The sequence below is a fragment of the Pongo pygmaeus genome, chromosome X (genome assembly GCF_028885625.2).
Source record: "Pongo pygmaeus isolate AG05252 chromosome X, NHGRI_mPonPyg2-v2.0_pri, whole genome shotgun sequence".
Lineage (NCBI taxonomy): Eukaryota > Metazoa > Chordata > Mammalia > Primates > Hominidae > Pongo > Pongo pygmaeus.
In genome coordinates this window covers 158,968,852-158,982,743 of record NC_072396.2, presented here as the reverse complement: position 1 = coordinate 158,982,743, position 13,892 = coordinate 158,968,852, and the positions used below count along the sequence as shown (strand labels likewise).

Here is a 13,892-nt window from a genome sequence, read left to right as displayed (position 1 = left end):
TTGTAAAAAATCAAGTGATTTTTTCATAAGGTTCTTTTACTATTGGAAAAGATGGGCAGCACGCAGTTTTATTTTATTTTTGTAAGTTTTTTAATACATGTGAAAGCAAAGAATACTCAGCATGCCTTTCTAAGTGACGCGTTTGCACCTTTTGTTGGGAAGTACTGTATCCTGTGCTGTTAGCATTCTCGATAAATCTCTCTGTGAAAGTGACTCAAGGTCTGGGCTTTCATTATAAGACAGAAGTCCCCCTCCAGCTCACATGACAGCATGGTGCTGCATTTCCTCATTGGATCTGGCTGTCCCTGGACACAGGTAGCTGCCTTCAGGCCTGCCACGAGCGGCCAAGGGAAGCCTCCTCCATATGCTGGCCTCGCTGGCCCCTCAGCTTCTTCCAAGCCAGTGCTTTCCAGGCACACTGCTCCAGCGTGTGACGGGAAGGGCCTGGCATGAGTCAGCCTGCAGCACAACCTCCCTGCTCCAGACCCGTATGGTAGGGGCACCCCCTAGGTCTGGCTGTGCTGTGGTGCTTTTGGACACCCCCACCCCCGCAGGCTGTGGCTCCTCCTGTGTCTCATTCTGGCCAGGACCCTCACATGCCCTCTGTTGACTGCTAACCTGGTTCTCTGACCAGGCAAGGGCAGGCTGAGGGGTTTGCCCAAAGGGGGCCCCCTTGTTACTGGCTTCCTTGGCTCTCAGGAGCAGCCTCACCAGGTTGGTAAGGGGCTGGAGGAGACAACTGCTCAAAGGAGTCCAGCTTCACATGCACATGCTAGAACGTACCCTCTGAAGGCCTGGCCTTGAAAGGTAGATCCCAGGGTTGAAAAGTCAACTTGTATGCATTGAGCATTTCGTGTGCCAGCCCTGTTCCGTGAGCTGATGGGCCTTTGTGTGTAAGTAGGACCAAGTCCCCCCGTGGAGGTTAGCATGGGTGTGCATAGTCATTTCAGATACTTGAGTTGGTACATCTCAGTAAAGTCTGTCCCGTGAGAAGCCATGGGTTTCATGGTATGGTTGGCATCTTCCTTGGGAGTGGCCACAGTGGTGGTGGCTTCTGGGAAGAGACTCCAACAGGGGCCAGCTGTGGGCCTTGGGCACTTCTCGTTTCCAGGAAAAGTCCTAAGTCTGTAGGGCTAGGGGTGGGGAACCCCTTCGCTGTCAGGATCAAGAGGGCAAGGGGAACTGTCGCTGGAGGAGACATCCAGCTGGAGAAACAAAAGAGTAAGTCCGCGTTGCTGCTTGTGGGGTCTTCCCCATCTCAGGGCGGGGACCGGGGGTGGCGGTCCAGACAAGTACTCAAGGACGATGCCCAGGAGGGGACAGGTACGGGGTGGCAGGAGCTCTGCCGGCGGGCTCAGGAAGCCTTCACCACAGCTGCCTGAGCTCACCCTTGCCAAATGAGGGCTGGGGCAGCAGCAACGCATACACTCACGGCTGTGGCGGGCAGCGTTCTTGGCACATTTCAGGACACCTAAGGAGACTGAATAGCTCAAGGCTGCTGCTGTGTGCAGGGGGCTAGACGTGGGGCGGGCAGGCAGGGCTCCTGGTAACAGCCCTGCAGGCCGCAGTGGAAAGCAGGGCTCCGGCAGGACCGCCCAGGAACTTTCGGCAGGCCCGGCCCCGGCCCCTTTCCGAGCAGCCCGGGCCTCCGCCCTGCCCTCTGTCCCCAACGCCGGGAGCCGCCGTTCGTCCTCCAGAGCCCCGCCCGGGCGAGCCCGGGAGGCCGATTGCCGCTCGCGGAACGCGCTGGGACCCGGGCCCTCCCCGGCGCGGGGCGACCCCGTGTGGCCCAGTGCGCGGCCGCGGCGCGCAAGATGGCGGCGGGCCCGGGCACCGCCCCTTCCGCCCCGCCGGGCGTCGCACGAGGCCGGCTCGAAGGGGAAGTGAGTCAGTGTCCGCGCACCCGGCCGGCCCAGGCCCGCGCCCGCCGCGGCCCTGAGAGGCCCCAACAGGTCCCGGCCCGGCGGCGGCGGCGGCGGCCATGGCCGGGGGGCCGGGCCCGGGGGAGCCCGCAGCCCCCGGCGCCCAGCACTTCTTGTACGAGGTGCCGCCCTGGGTCATGTGCCGCTTCTACAAAGTGATGGACGCCCTGGAGCCCGCCGACTGGTGCCAGTTCGGTGGGTGGCGGCGGGCTGCCGGGGGGCGGGAGGCTCGCGGGCTCCCGGCGCCGACGCCTGACGCCCCCCGCCCCGCAGCCGCCCTGATCGTGCGCGACCAGACCGAGCTGCGGCTGTGCGAGCGCTCCGGGCAGCGCACGGCCAGCGTCCTGTGGCCCTGGATCAACCGCAACGCCCGTGTGGCCGACCTCGTGCACATCCTCACGCACCTGCAGCTGCTCCGTGCGCGGGACATCATTACAGCCTGTGAGCGCGGGACTCCGGGCACCCCACGGCTGGGAGGCCGGCGGGCCCCACGGGGCTCCCCCACCCGGGCCTCAACCTTCCTTTCCTTCTTTGGCGTCCCAGGGCACCCTCCCGCCCCGCTTCCGTCCCCAAGCACCACTGCCCCGAGGCCCAGCAGCATCCCTGCACCCGCCGAGGCCGAGGCCTGGAGCCCCCGGAAGTTGCCATCCTCAGCCTCCACCCTCCTCTCCCCAGGTAAGAGGGCCTGGTTGTTGGGCTCGGTGGACCCAAAGAAGGGCCCACCTTGACCATGGCCACGGCTGTAGACCCTGCTGCTGGTCTCTGCCTGTCTCTCACTGGTGTCTTTATGAAGCTTTTCCAGGCTCCCAGACCCATGCAGGGCCTGAGCTCGGCGTGGTCCCAAGCCCTGCTTCCCTGCGGCCTCCACCGCCATCTCCAGCCCCTTCCTCTACCAAGGTAGGTGTCCCCTGCCCCCCAGGGAAGATTCGAGACAAGGAGGAAGGAATTCAGCCTTTGGTGTACCGCAGAGCCCCAGTCAGCCAAGCTAGGTCAGCTGGGAGGCAGCTGTGGTGGGGAGAGCCTGGAGCCTTGGGCAGAAGGGAGGAGACAGGGACCCCACCTGATCCAGGCTCTCTTCCCACAGCCAGGCCCAGAGAGCTCAGTGTCCCTCCTGCAGGGAGCCCACCCCTCTCCATTTTGCTGGCCTCTCTGTGAGATTTCCCAGGGCACCCACAACTTCTCAGAGGAGCTCAAGATCGGGGAGGGTGGCTTTGGGTGCGTGTACCGGGCGGTGATGAGGAACACGGTGTATGCTGTGAAGAGGCTGAAGGAGGTGAGTGTCGCACCCTGGCAGGGACCCTGGAAGGCCATCAGACAACCCTCACTCACTTCTCCAACCTTTCCCCCTCGCTTCTCCACACAACTCCTTCAGCCCTCATTCTGGCGCAGGGTCCCTGGCCCCTTGGTGGTTCTGGGCCTCGGGTAGGTGGCACTGGTGGCCCGAAGGCCTTCGCTTCGAGAGCCTCACGCTGCCCGTCTTCCCTGCCCCTTCCCCCACCGCACCCTGGGGGCTGCAGGACGCTGACCTGGAGTGGACTGCAGTGAAGCAGAGCTTCCTGACCGAGGTGGAGCAGCTGTCCAGGTGAGGCCAGAGGGGGAGCCACACCAGGTCCCGTGGGGCTTCAGACCCCACACCACAGGACCTGGCTCCCTTGGGCACCTGAGGCCTGGCAGGCCTGGGCGAGCTGAGGCCCCAGCTAGGGCTGCCCACCCAGTCTGGCCTGATGGAAAGTGCTCCTCTTTTTCAAACAGGTTTCGTCACCCAAACATTGTGGACTTTGCTGGCTACTGCGCTCAGAGCGGCTTCTACTGCGTCGTGTACGGCTTCCTGCCCAACGGCTCCCTGGAGGACCGTCTCCACTGCCGGGTAGGCTTCCCAGGACCCAAAGCACTCCTGACACCTGGCTGGAGCTGGGCGCGGGGCCTAGGGCTTTCAGCCTGTGTGAGTGGGTCCTGCCAGCAGGCCAGGCCTGCACTTCCAGCTCCCCAGCAGCACCTCGCTCAGGATTTGGCCCACGGTGGGGGTCACTTTTTTTTTTTTTTTTTTTTTTTTTTTGAGGTGGAGTCTTGCTCTGTCACCCAGGCTGGATTGCAGTGGTGTGATCTCAGCTCACCACAACCTCCACCTCCCGGGTTCAAGCGATCCTCCTGCCTCAGCCTCCCGAGTAGCTGGGACTACAGGCACGCACCACCACACCTGCCTAATTTTTGTATTTTTAGTAGAGATGAGGTTTTGCCACGTTGGCCAGGCTAGTCTCGAACTCCTGACCCCAGGTGGTCTGCATGCCTCAGCCTCCCAAAGTGCTGGGATTACAGGCGTGAGCCACCATGCCTGGCCCGACCCAATGTTTTCTATAGAGCTGTTTCCCAGGCCTCTCCCCTTTACAAGCAGCGTAGCTGGAGGGTCTCATCAGCAAGCTCCGGAGGCAAGGGGGTCTGGGGCTACCAGCTGGACCACCTACAGCTGAGGGAGGGCCCCCTTGCCTTCTCCAGCATGCTGTGTTTGGGGAGAGCGGGAAGAATGCCTTCAAGGACTTCCCGACCACCAGGGACAAAGGGATGAGCCCTGGGAGCCGAAGCCCAGCAGATTCTATTGAACGCGTCCCCAGCCACTGCCCAGCCTTGAATGCTTTGACAAGCAGCCAGAGTAGCTTAGTCTGCACCCGCTTAAGAAGTGGAGACTTTGCTCCTCGTTTTCCAGAAGGGGGAAACTGAGGCCTAGAGAGTGAAGTGGCCGTTCCAGGCTGCTCTTCCAGGTGACAGGTAGAAGGATGGTTGGGATCAAGGAATGGCCATCCAGCAACCTCCCCTGTGCCCCTTTGCCGCCCCAGACCCAGGCCTGCCCACCTCTCTCCTGGCCTCAGCGACTGGACATCCTTCTGGGTACAGCCCGGGCAATTCAGTTTCTACATCAGGACAGCCCCAGCCTCATCCATGGAGACATCAAGAGGTGAGGAGGGGCCCGTGAGAACTGCCGGGGCAGGGCCTGCAGCAAGGGGGGCCCCGTCCTATCAATGTGGGGATCACGCATGGCCTGGGACCTCAACACCCCGGCATGGCACACGTGTGGGAACAGGCCGAGGATGGCCCCTACTGATGAGCAGAGGCCCCCAGGCAGCTGGAGCACTCAGGGCAGTGCCAGCGCTTTCTGTGGGCAAGGCACCGGGCTGGCAGCCTCGAGTCCAGCCTTATCTAAGCTGGGCAGGTGTAGGAGCTACGACCGAGCTGACGCCACTGTCTTCCCTCCCCAAGTTCCAACGTCCTTCTGGATGAGAGGCTGACACCCAAGCTGGGAGACTTTGGCCTGGCCCGGTTCAGCCGCTTTGCCGGGTCCAGTCCCAGCCAGAGCAGCATGGTGGCCCGGACACAGACAGTGCGGGGCACCCTGGCCTACCTGCCCGAGGAGTACATCAAGACGGGAAGGCTGGCTGTGGACACGGACACCTTCAGCTTTGGGGTGGTGAGCCACTGACCCCTCTTCTGGCTCAGAGGAGGACAAGCCACAGGCAGGCAGAGGCTGGGGCTGCAGAGTGCACTGCGGGCCAGGGGCCATCTGCCAAGACCCCAAGAGGCTGCAGCTCCGGGGTCCCCCTCCCTCCGAGGCTCTCCTCCTCACCCTGCACCTAACTGTGTGTTTGTAATTTGTCTTCAAGTGGGCTCTCCGAGTTGCCTGAGCTTCAGTCCCATAACATCTGGCTCTGCCTTTGTCCACACCCTTGTCAGGCCCAATCCATGTCCACACCAGAGGCCTCTTCCCTGCCAAGGCCACTGCCATGCTCTCCCTCTTCTCTCTCTCCAGGTAGTGCTAGAGACCCTGGCTGGTCAGAGGGCTGTGAAGACGCACGGTGCCAGGACCAAGTATCTGGTGAGCCCCTTGAGGCAGGGCCAGGAGGGACACGCAGCTGCTGGGAGCCAGCAGGCACAGCCCCAGTGGTGGGGATAACTGGGGCGCAGTGCCCATGGATGCCTCTGCTGCCACAGTGGCCTCATTTTTGAAAGTAGGCAGAGCCCCAAACAACTTCGTTTACCTTACTGAGGACAAACCTGTCTGTCCTGCAGACACTATGGGCCTGTACAGACCCCACCTGGGCTGGGGGCAGGGGGAAGGGCGGTCCCAGGGCACTGAGACCCAAGCTGCAGTGGAACTCAGAGGACTCGGGCCGGAGAAAGGCGGTGGTAGAGAAGAAGCAGGCCCCGAGGAACCTCCTGAGCCCCAGCAGGCTGCACCTGAGCTCTCCGTGCCATGCAGGGCAGTCTGAGCTGCCTCACGGTCGTCTTCCACTCAGTCTGCCTCGCCGTGGACTGTGGTGGGGTCAGGAGACTAGAGACCTGGGTTTTAGCCCCAGCCTGACAGTGGCCTTCCAGCAAATTCCTGCTCCCCTGTGGGCCTGTCTTCCCATATGCAAAACAGACTTCACAGAATGTGCTCAGCCAGTAATTGCTTCACTGCTTCTCCTCTTGTTTGGGGCCGTTTCTGTGTGCTGTGGGGTCTCCATCAGGATTCAGCCCCGCTGAGAACCCAGGAGCCGGGCTCGAGCCCTCCTTCCTTTGCCTTCCCTATCCGTCCATCCATGCATCCTGCTGAAGAAGAGCACCAGGCTCCTTGGGGATCCTTGGACTTCCCCACTTGCTCCCCACTCTGCAGCCACAGTGCTCTTTTCAAAGGCCCCTTTGCCTTTTCTCTGCTCTTGGGGTGAAGGCCCAGTCCCTTATGTGGTTGACCCCCCAACACCCCAGGTCCCCGGGACTCGGGGCGCTCCCTGCTGCCTGCTTCACAGCCTTAGTATGTGCCGTTCCCTCTGCGAGAAAAGCCACCGCCCACCCAGGTGGTTCCTCCTGGTCTGTCTGATTTCAGAACTGGAGATGGCCTCTGGTCCTGTTTCCACCCCGGGGGTGCCTCTCTGTGGGGCACCCCTCTCTGCGGGGCGCCTCTCTCTGGGGTACCTCTTTGTCTGTGGGGCACCTCTTTGTGGGGTGCCTCTCTGTGGGGTACCTCTGTCTGTGGGGTGCGTCTTTGTCTGTGGGGCGCTTTCTTTCTCGGCTCCTCTCAGGCTACTTCAGAGCCCAGCTCCATGGGCCTCTCCTCCACCAGGAAGTCAGCTCTGTCAAGCCAGGGCCCAGGGTTCTGTTTGTTCCTATATCCCTAGGGCCCAGAGCACCACTGGCCCACAGTGGTTGTTTAATAAATCTCTAGAAGCTACTCGGGAGTCTGAGGCAGGAGGATCGCTTGAGCCTGGGAGTTGGAGACCAGCCTGGGCAACATAGCAAGATAGCCATGGTGGTACACACCTGTAATGCCAGCTGCTTGGGAGGCCGAGGTGGGAGGATCACTTGAGCCTGGGAGGTTGAGGCTGCACTGAGCCATGGTTGCACCACTGCACTCCAGCCTGGGTGACAGAATGAGTCCCTGTCTCAAAAAAAAGTAAGCTGTAGAAAGACCAAGAGCTGTGGCACAGTGTCTCACACCTGTAACCCCGGCACTTTGGGAGGCTGAGGCGGGAGGATCACTTGAGCCTACTTGCAGACCGGCCAGGCCAACAGCGAGACCCCATCTCTTTTTTTTTAATCAAAAAAAAAAAAAAAAACCATATGATTGAGTGACAAGGACCTGAGGACTGCAGCTGCAGGTATGGCCACCTGGTAGCCATACTGACAGGATCTATCCCACAGAAAGACCTGGTGGAAGAGGAGGCTGAGGAGGCTGGAGTGGCTTTGAGAAGCACCCAGAGCACACTGCAAGCAGGTCTGGCTGCAGATGCCTGGGCTGTTCCCATCGCCATGCAGATCTACAAGAAGCACCTGGACCCCAGGCCCGGACCCTGCCCACCTGAGCTGGGCCTGGGCCTGGGCCGGCTGGCCTGCTGCTGCCTGCACCGCCGGGCCAAAAGGAGGCCTCCTATGACCCAGGTAGCCAGCTGCCCACTGGGACGGGGTGGCCAGACAGAAAGCCCGAATTCCAGGCCTTGCTCTGTAGTGACCCCATCTCAGCACCTGCTAGGTCTCTCCGGAGTCTCGACACATTTCTTGCTTGCCCTTTGGTTCTGTTTGGGGCGGCACCCCTCTGAACTGAGGGGCCCCGGGCAGTCCTGCTTTGCGGAGCCCAGCTCCGACCCCACTTCACATAGAAGGAAAGAGCTGCTGCCGCACCCCCTGCTGGGCGCACTGTGCTACTGCATCTGCCTTTTTCTGTCCCCTCCCTAGTACCCCACCCCTTCTCCTCTGGTGACAGTTGAAAATGGAGAGGCCCCGTTTGAGGGCAGCGGGGCAGTGAGATTCATTTTGTAGAAAAGAAAGAGGCCATTCTCAGTCCTTGCTTTTGGCAGCCGCGCTTCTCAGCACTCCCTGTGACGGGAACAGAGGGGCGAGGGGCAGAGCGTTCCCAGCTGCAGGGTATGCCATTTTAGAGCCCCGGGGCAGGTCACGGATGGCCTGGAGCAGCCCTGTGGTTTGCCCATGGGGTGACCAGCCAGGGCTGCCATCTCACCCTGAGAGTCCCTCTTTTCCACTTGCAGGTGTACGAGAGGCTAGAGAAGCTGCAGGCAGTGGTGGCGGGGGTGCCCGGGCATTCGGAGGCCGCCAGCTGCATCCCCCCTTCCCCGCAGGAGAACTCCTACGTGTCCAGCACTGGCAGTGCCCACAGTGGGGCTGCCCCATGGCAGCCCCCAGCAGCGCCATCAGGAGCCAGTGCCCAGGCGGCAGAGCATCTCCAGAGAGGCCCCAACCAGCCCGTGGAGAGTGACGAGAGCCTAGGCGGCCTCTCTGCTGCCCTGCGCTCCTGGCACTTGACTCCAAGCTGCCCTCTGGACCCAGCACCCCTCAGGGAGGCCGGCTGTCCTCAGGGGGACATGGCGGGAGAATCGAGCTGGGGGAGTGGCCCAGGATTCCGGCCCACAGCCGTGGAAGGTAGCTGGGGAGACGGGTTCCCAGGAGAGGGACCAAGGCCTCCTTGGGCCAAAGCCCCTGTAGTCCCCACCCCAGCCTTCTAGAAGAGAACCAGGGCCAAGTGTTCCGCTCACTGTGTCCTTAGCAAGCCTGGTTTCCCCTCCCCAGGCCACATCCTTCCCAGGTGGAACTTGCTCTCCAGCCCTCCCCCCACCCCATTCCTGAAGGCTGGGAACAAGGAGGGCTCTGTCTGGTAGCCTGAGAGCTGGGCCCTGCCCTTGAACTTCTCTGAGGAATTCAGGCCTGAGGCCAGGGAGGCAGGGTGCTAGGGTGGGGGCTGGGGAGACGCAGCATGAGGCTAAGGGAGTGCTATCTCCTCCCCAGGACTGGCCCTTGGCAGCTCTGCATCGTCATCATCAGAGCCACCGCAGATTATCATCAACCCTGCCCGACAGAAGATGGTCCAGAAGCTGGCCCTGTACGAGGATGGGGCCCTGGACAGCCTGCAGCTGCTGTCGTCCAGCTCCCTCCCAGGTGCTGCCGCCCAGGCTGGCCTCTGGGGTGCTCAGGCGCATCCCTGCCAGCCCCAAAGAGCAGAGTGTCTGTCCCGACTGCGCTGAGGGCGTGGGGCAGCCGGACAGGCCACTGGCTCTGGCGACCTCTAGAAGCCCAGCCGGCCCCACATGCCTCCCTTAGCAAGACCCTGGCCCACTCCCTCCCTCGCCTCCTGACAGTAGCACCTCCTTTAGCCCGAGGGTGCCTGCCCCACTCTGTGCTTTCAGGAAATAGGAAGCCCCAGCAGGAATTTTCCATCCCAGGTACTATTTGAAGAACCACTGCTTAGGAACCCTCAGCTGGGCGAGGTGGCTCATGCCTGTAATATCAGCACTTTTGGAGGCCAAGATGGGAGGATCACTTGAGCCCAGGAGGTGGAGGCTACAGTGAGCTGTGATCAAGCCACTGCACTCCAGCCTGGGAGACAGAGCCAGAACCTGTCTTAAAAACAAACGAACAAACAAACAAAAACCCTCAATTCCCACGAACGCCCCAGGAGATAAGGGAGCATGGCCCAGGCCTTGAGCCAGGGCTTCTGGCAGTAGGGGAGCCTCCCCCATTTGCTAAGCGAACTTTCCTCTTCCTTCTGTAGGCTTGGGCCTGGAACAGGACAGGCAGGGGCCCGAAGAAAGTGATGAATTTCAGAGCTGATGTGTTCACCTGGGCTGATCCCCCAAATCCGGAAGTCAAAGTTCTCATGGTCAGAAGTTCTCATGGTGCACGAGTCCTCAGCACTCTGCAGGCAGTGGGGGTGGGGGCCCATGCCCGCGGGGGAGAGAAGGCGGTGGCCCTGCTGTTCTAGGCTCTGTGGGCACAGGCAGGCAGAGTGGAACCCTGCCTCCATGCCGGCATCTGGGGGCAAGGAAGGCGGGCATCATCCAGTGAGGAGGCTGGCGCATGTTGGGAGGCTGCTGGCTGCACAGACCCGTGAGGGTAGGAGAGGGGCTGCTGCGCAGGGGCGTGGAGTAGGGAGCTGGCTCCCCTGAGAGCCAGGCAGGGCGTCTGCAGCCCAGGCCTCTGGCAGCAGCTCTTTGCCCATCTCTTTGGACAGTGGCCACCCTGCACAATGGAGCCGATGGACCCTCCTACCTGCTTACAATTTGGAAAAGTGTGGCCGGGTGCGGTGGCTCATGCCTGTAATCCCAGCACTTTGGGGGGCCAAGGCAGGAGGATCGCTGGAGCCCAGTAGGTCAAGACCAGCCAGGGCAACATGATGAGACCCTGTCTCTGCAAAAAAATTTTTTAAACAATTAGCCTGGCATGGTAGCGCACGCCTGTGGTCCCAGCTACTGGGGAGGCTGAAGTGGGAGGATCATTTATGCTTGGGAGGTCGAGGCTGCAGTGAGTCATGATTGTATCACTGCACTGCAGCCTGGGTGACAGAGCAAGACCCTGTTTCAAAAAGAAAAACTCTGGGAAAAGTGAAGTATGGTTGTAAGTCTCATGGTTCAGTCCTAGCAAGAAGCGAGAATTGTGAGATCCTCCAGAAAGTCGAGCAGCACCCACCTCCAACTTCGGGCCAGTGTCTTCAGGCTTTACCGGGGACCTGTGAGCTGGCCTAATGTGGTGGCGCCACAGACGAGCTCCAAGCCAAGTCAGGCTTCGGAGGCCACAAGCTCAGCCTCAGGCCCAGGCACTGATTGTGGCAGAGGGGCCACTACCCAAGGTCTAGCTAGGCCCAAGACCTAGTTACCCAGACAGTGAGAAGCCCTGGGAAGGCAGAAAAGTTGGGAGCATGGCAGACAGGGAAGGGAAACATTTTCAGGGAAAAGACATGTATCACATGTCTTCAGAAGCAAGTCAGGTTTCATGTAACCGAGTGTCCTTTTGCGTGTCCAAAAGTAGCCCAGGGCTGTAGCACAGGCTTAACAGTGATTTTGTGTTCAGCCGTGAGTCACACTACATGCCCTGTGAAGCTGGGCATTGGTGAAGTCCAGGTTGTCCTTGAGTAATAAAAACGTATGTTGCAATCTCGGGCTCTACTTGTGGACTTTGTTGCACTGAAAGCCTTGAGCTTTCCGGATGCCTTACACTTCAGGGTTCTTGAGTGTCCAGGGTCTTGTTACTACTCTGGGCGGGCCACACCCAGTACTTCCCATGTCAGGTTTTTCCTGATGTAGCCCATGTTTTTTGTGCTATTCTAAATGGTATCTTTGATTTTCTAGTTCATCATGATATTATACAGAAATGCAATTGATGCTGGGTGCAGTGGCTCACGCCTGTAATCCTAGCACTTTGGGAAGCTAAGGTGGGCAGATCAGTTGAGCCCAGGAGTTTGAGACCAGCCTGGGCAACATGGGGAAACCCCATCTCTACAAAAAGTACAAAAATTAGCCAGGCATGGTGGTGCATGCCTGTAGTTTGAGCTACTTAGGAGGCTGACGCAGGAGGATAGTTTGAGCCCAGGACGTTGAGGCTGCAGTGAGCCATGATTCCACCACTGCACTCCAGCCCGGGCAACAGAGGGAGACCTCGCCTCAAAAAAAAAAAAAAATGCGGTTGAGTTTTGCATATGAACCGTATATTCTGTGACCTTGTTTAGATTCTTTTTTTGAGATGGAGTTTTGCTCTTGTTGCCCAGGCTGCAGTGCAGTGGCGCTATCTCAGCTCACTGCAACCTCCGCCTCCTAGGTTCAAGTGATTCTCCTGCCTCAGCCTCCTGAGTAGCTGAGATTACAGGCGCCCGCCACCACACCCAGCTACATTTTTTTTGTATTTTTAGTAGAGATGGGGTTTCATCATGTTGGCCAGGCTGGTCTCAAACTCTTGACCTCAGGTGATCCACCCACCTCGGCCTCCCAAAGTGCTGGGATTACAGGTATGAGGCACTGTGCCCGGCTTTTTTTTTTTTTTCTTCTTCAGACAAGAGTCTTACTGTATCACCCAGGCTGAAGTGCAGTGGTGCAATCTTGGCTCACTGCAACCTCTGCCTCCCAGGTTCAAGCGATTCTTCTGCCTCAGCCTCCGTAGTAGCTGGGACTACAGGTGTGTGCCACCACGCCCAGCTAATTTTTATATTTTTATTTAGTAGAGACAAGGTTTCACCATGTTGGCCAAGCTGGTCTCAAACTCCTGACCTCAAGTGATCTGCCCGCCTCAGCCTCCCAAAGTGCTGGGATTACAGGTGTGAGCCATGGCACCCAGCCCAGCCTTATTCTTTTAAATAATCTGACAATCTCTGCCTTTAGTTGGTCTGTTTAATCCATTTCCATTTAATGGTTGGGGTTAAGTCTGTCATCTTGTTATTTGTTTTCTATTACCCCATTTGTTCTCTGTTTCTGTTCTCCTCTGTTTTTGACTTCTGGATTAATTACATATTTCTGGGATTCTGTTTTTTCTCTGCTATTGGCTTGGTTGCTCTAGTAAGTCAGTGAGACTGCTGGTTTCTGCTCAGGCCCCCTTGCTGAACCATGGTCTGAAAGTGCCTCCAGGCAGAAACTCAGGATACTTGTAAGGCTCACCTTCTTTGTTTTCTCTCTGGTCACAGCCCTGCACGGCCTATTGTCCAATATCTAAAAATAGTTGCCCAGTGTTTTAGGTGTTTACAACTGGCATCAGTTATTCCATTGTGGCCAGAATTGCAAGTTTCTCCTCTTCTCTGAGGACTTCTTCACTCATAACGTCACCCCACATGATCAATTTCTTCCTTGCTTCTGGATCTATTTCTTTTTTTCTTGAGACAGAGTCACTCTGTCACCCAGGCTGGAGTGCAGCAGCATGATCTCGGCTCCCTGCAACCTCCGCCTCCCGGGTTCAAGCGATTCTCCTGCCTCAGCCTCCTCAGTAACTGGAACTACAGGCATGTGTCACCACGCCCGGCTAATTTTTGTATTTTTAGTAGAGACGGGGTTTCCCCATGTTGGCCAGGCTGGTCTCGAACTCCTGACCTCAGGTGATCCGCTCACCTCAGCCTCCCAGAGTGCTGGGATTACAGGCGTGAGCCAGCCACTGCGCCCGGCCTCTGGATCTATTTTCATCAAACATGTCCTGATAGCTTCCGTTCTTGAAGAATAAAAATAAAAACTCATTTCACCCAACACCCCCTCCAACCACAACCCTAATTCTCTGTTCCCTCTTGGTAGCTAAACTTTTCAGAATCCTTGTCTGTGTTCTCACTTGCCCATTGCCTGTGCCGTCCGTCTTCCTCTGCTTCTACCCCTGCCACTCCATTCCAATCAGCGTTCGTCCGGAACACCAGGGATCTCCGTGTTGTCAAATCCATCCAGTCCTTTTGGACTTTCTCTTGCCGGTGCCCACTCCCCCACCAACCGCTTGTCTCTTGTGACCTCTGACACTGAAGTCTGTGTTCTTTCTCAGCGTGCGTGGGCTCTCTCTACCCAGCCTCTACAACGTGTGAGTCCCTCCAGACACGCCCCTGCGCCCTCTTAGCTGCCTGCGCTCATTCCGAGGGTGATCTTCCTCATTCTCACGGCTCTATCGTGTCCATTCCCAAATGGCAGCGCCTCCGTCGTGCTCTCTCTTCTGAGGTTTTGGCCTTCCGATTTCTCTCACAGGCACCGTAAACTAGTTCCA

General features: G+C 58.8%; 1 protein-coding gene across 3 annotated transcripts; it reads left to right on the top strand.

The window, feature by feature from the left end:
• Positions 1-212: 212 nt before the first annotated feature.
• Positions 213-11,329, top strand: IRAK1 (interleukin 1 receptor associated kinase 1). 3 transcript variants are annotated; one of them, XM_054470921.2, is made up of 14 exons: positions 213-2,117; positions 2,196-2,363; positions 2,466-2,597; positions 2,716-2,819; positions 3,007-3,195; positions 3,440-3,504; positions 3,675-3,789; positions 4,754-4,872; positions 5,175-5,382; positions 5,722-5,787; positions 7,593-7,829; positions 8,525-8,825; positions 9,189-9,338; positions 9,952-11,329. In XM_054470921.2, exons 1-14 carry the CDS (start codon positions 1,982-1,984, stop codon positions 10,008-10,010), a joined length of 2,049 nt encoding a protein of 682 aa, XP_054326896.1. In that variant the 5' UTR covers positions 213-1,981; the 3' UTR covers positions 10,011-11,329. The 3 variants fall into 3 exon arrangements, with proteins under 3 accessions (XP_054326896.1, XP_054326894.1, XP_054326895.1); XM_054470919.2 differs by having other exon boundaries at positions 8,435-8,825; XM_054470920.2 differs by having other exon boundaries at positions 213-2,363.
• The last annotated feature ends 2,563 nt before the right edge of the window (positions 11,330-13,892 follow it).

Coding starts and splice junctions, on each gene's coding strand:
- IRAK1 (XM_054470919.2), top strand. CDS start 1,982: ATGGCCGGGGGGCCGGGCCCGGGGGAGCCCGCAGCCCCCGGCGCCCAG. Junction 3,196..3,439: donor CTGTGAAGAGGCTGAAGGAG/GTGAGTGTCGCA, acceptor TGGGGGCTGCAG/GACGCTGACCTGGAGTGGAC. Junction 9,339..9,951: donor GTCGTCCAGCTCCCTCCCAG/GTGCTGCCGCCC, acceptor TTCCTTCTGTAG/GCTTGGGCCTGGAACAGGAC.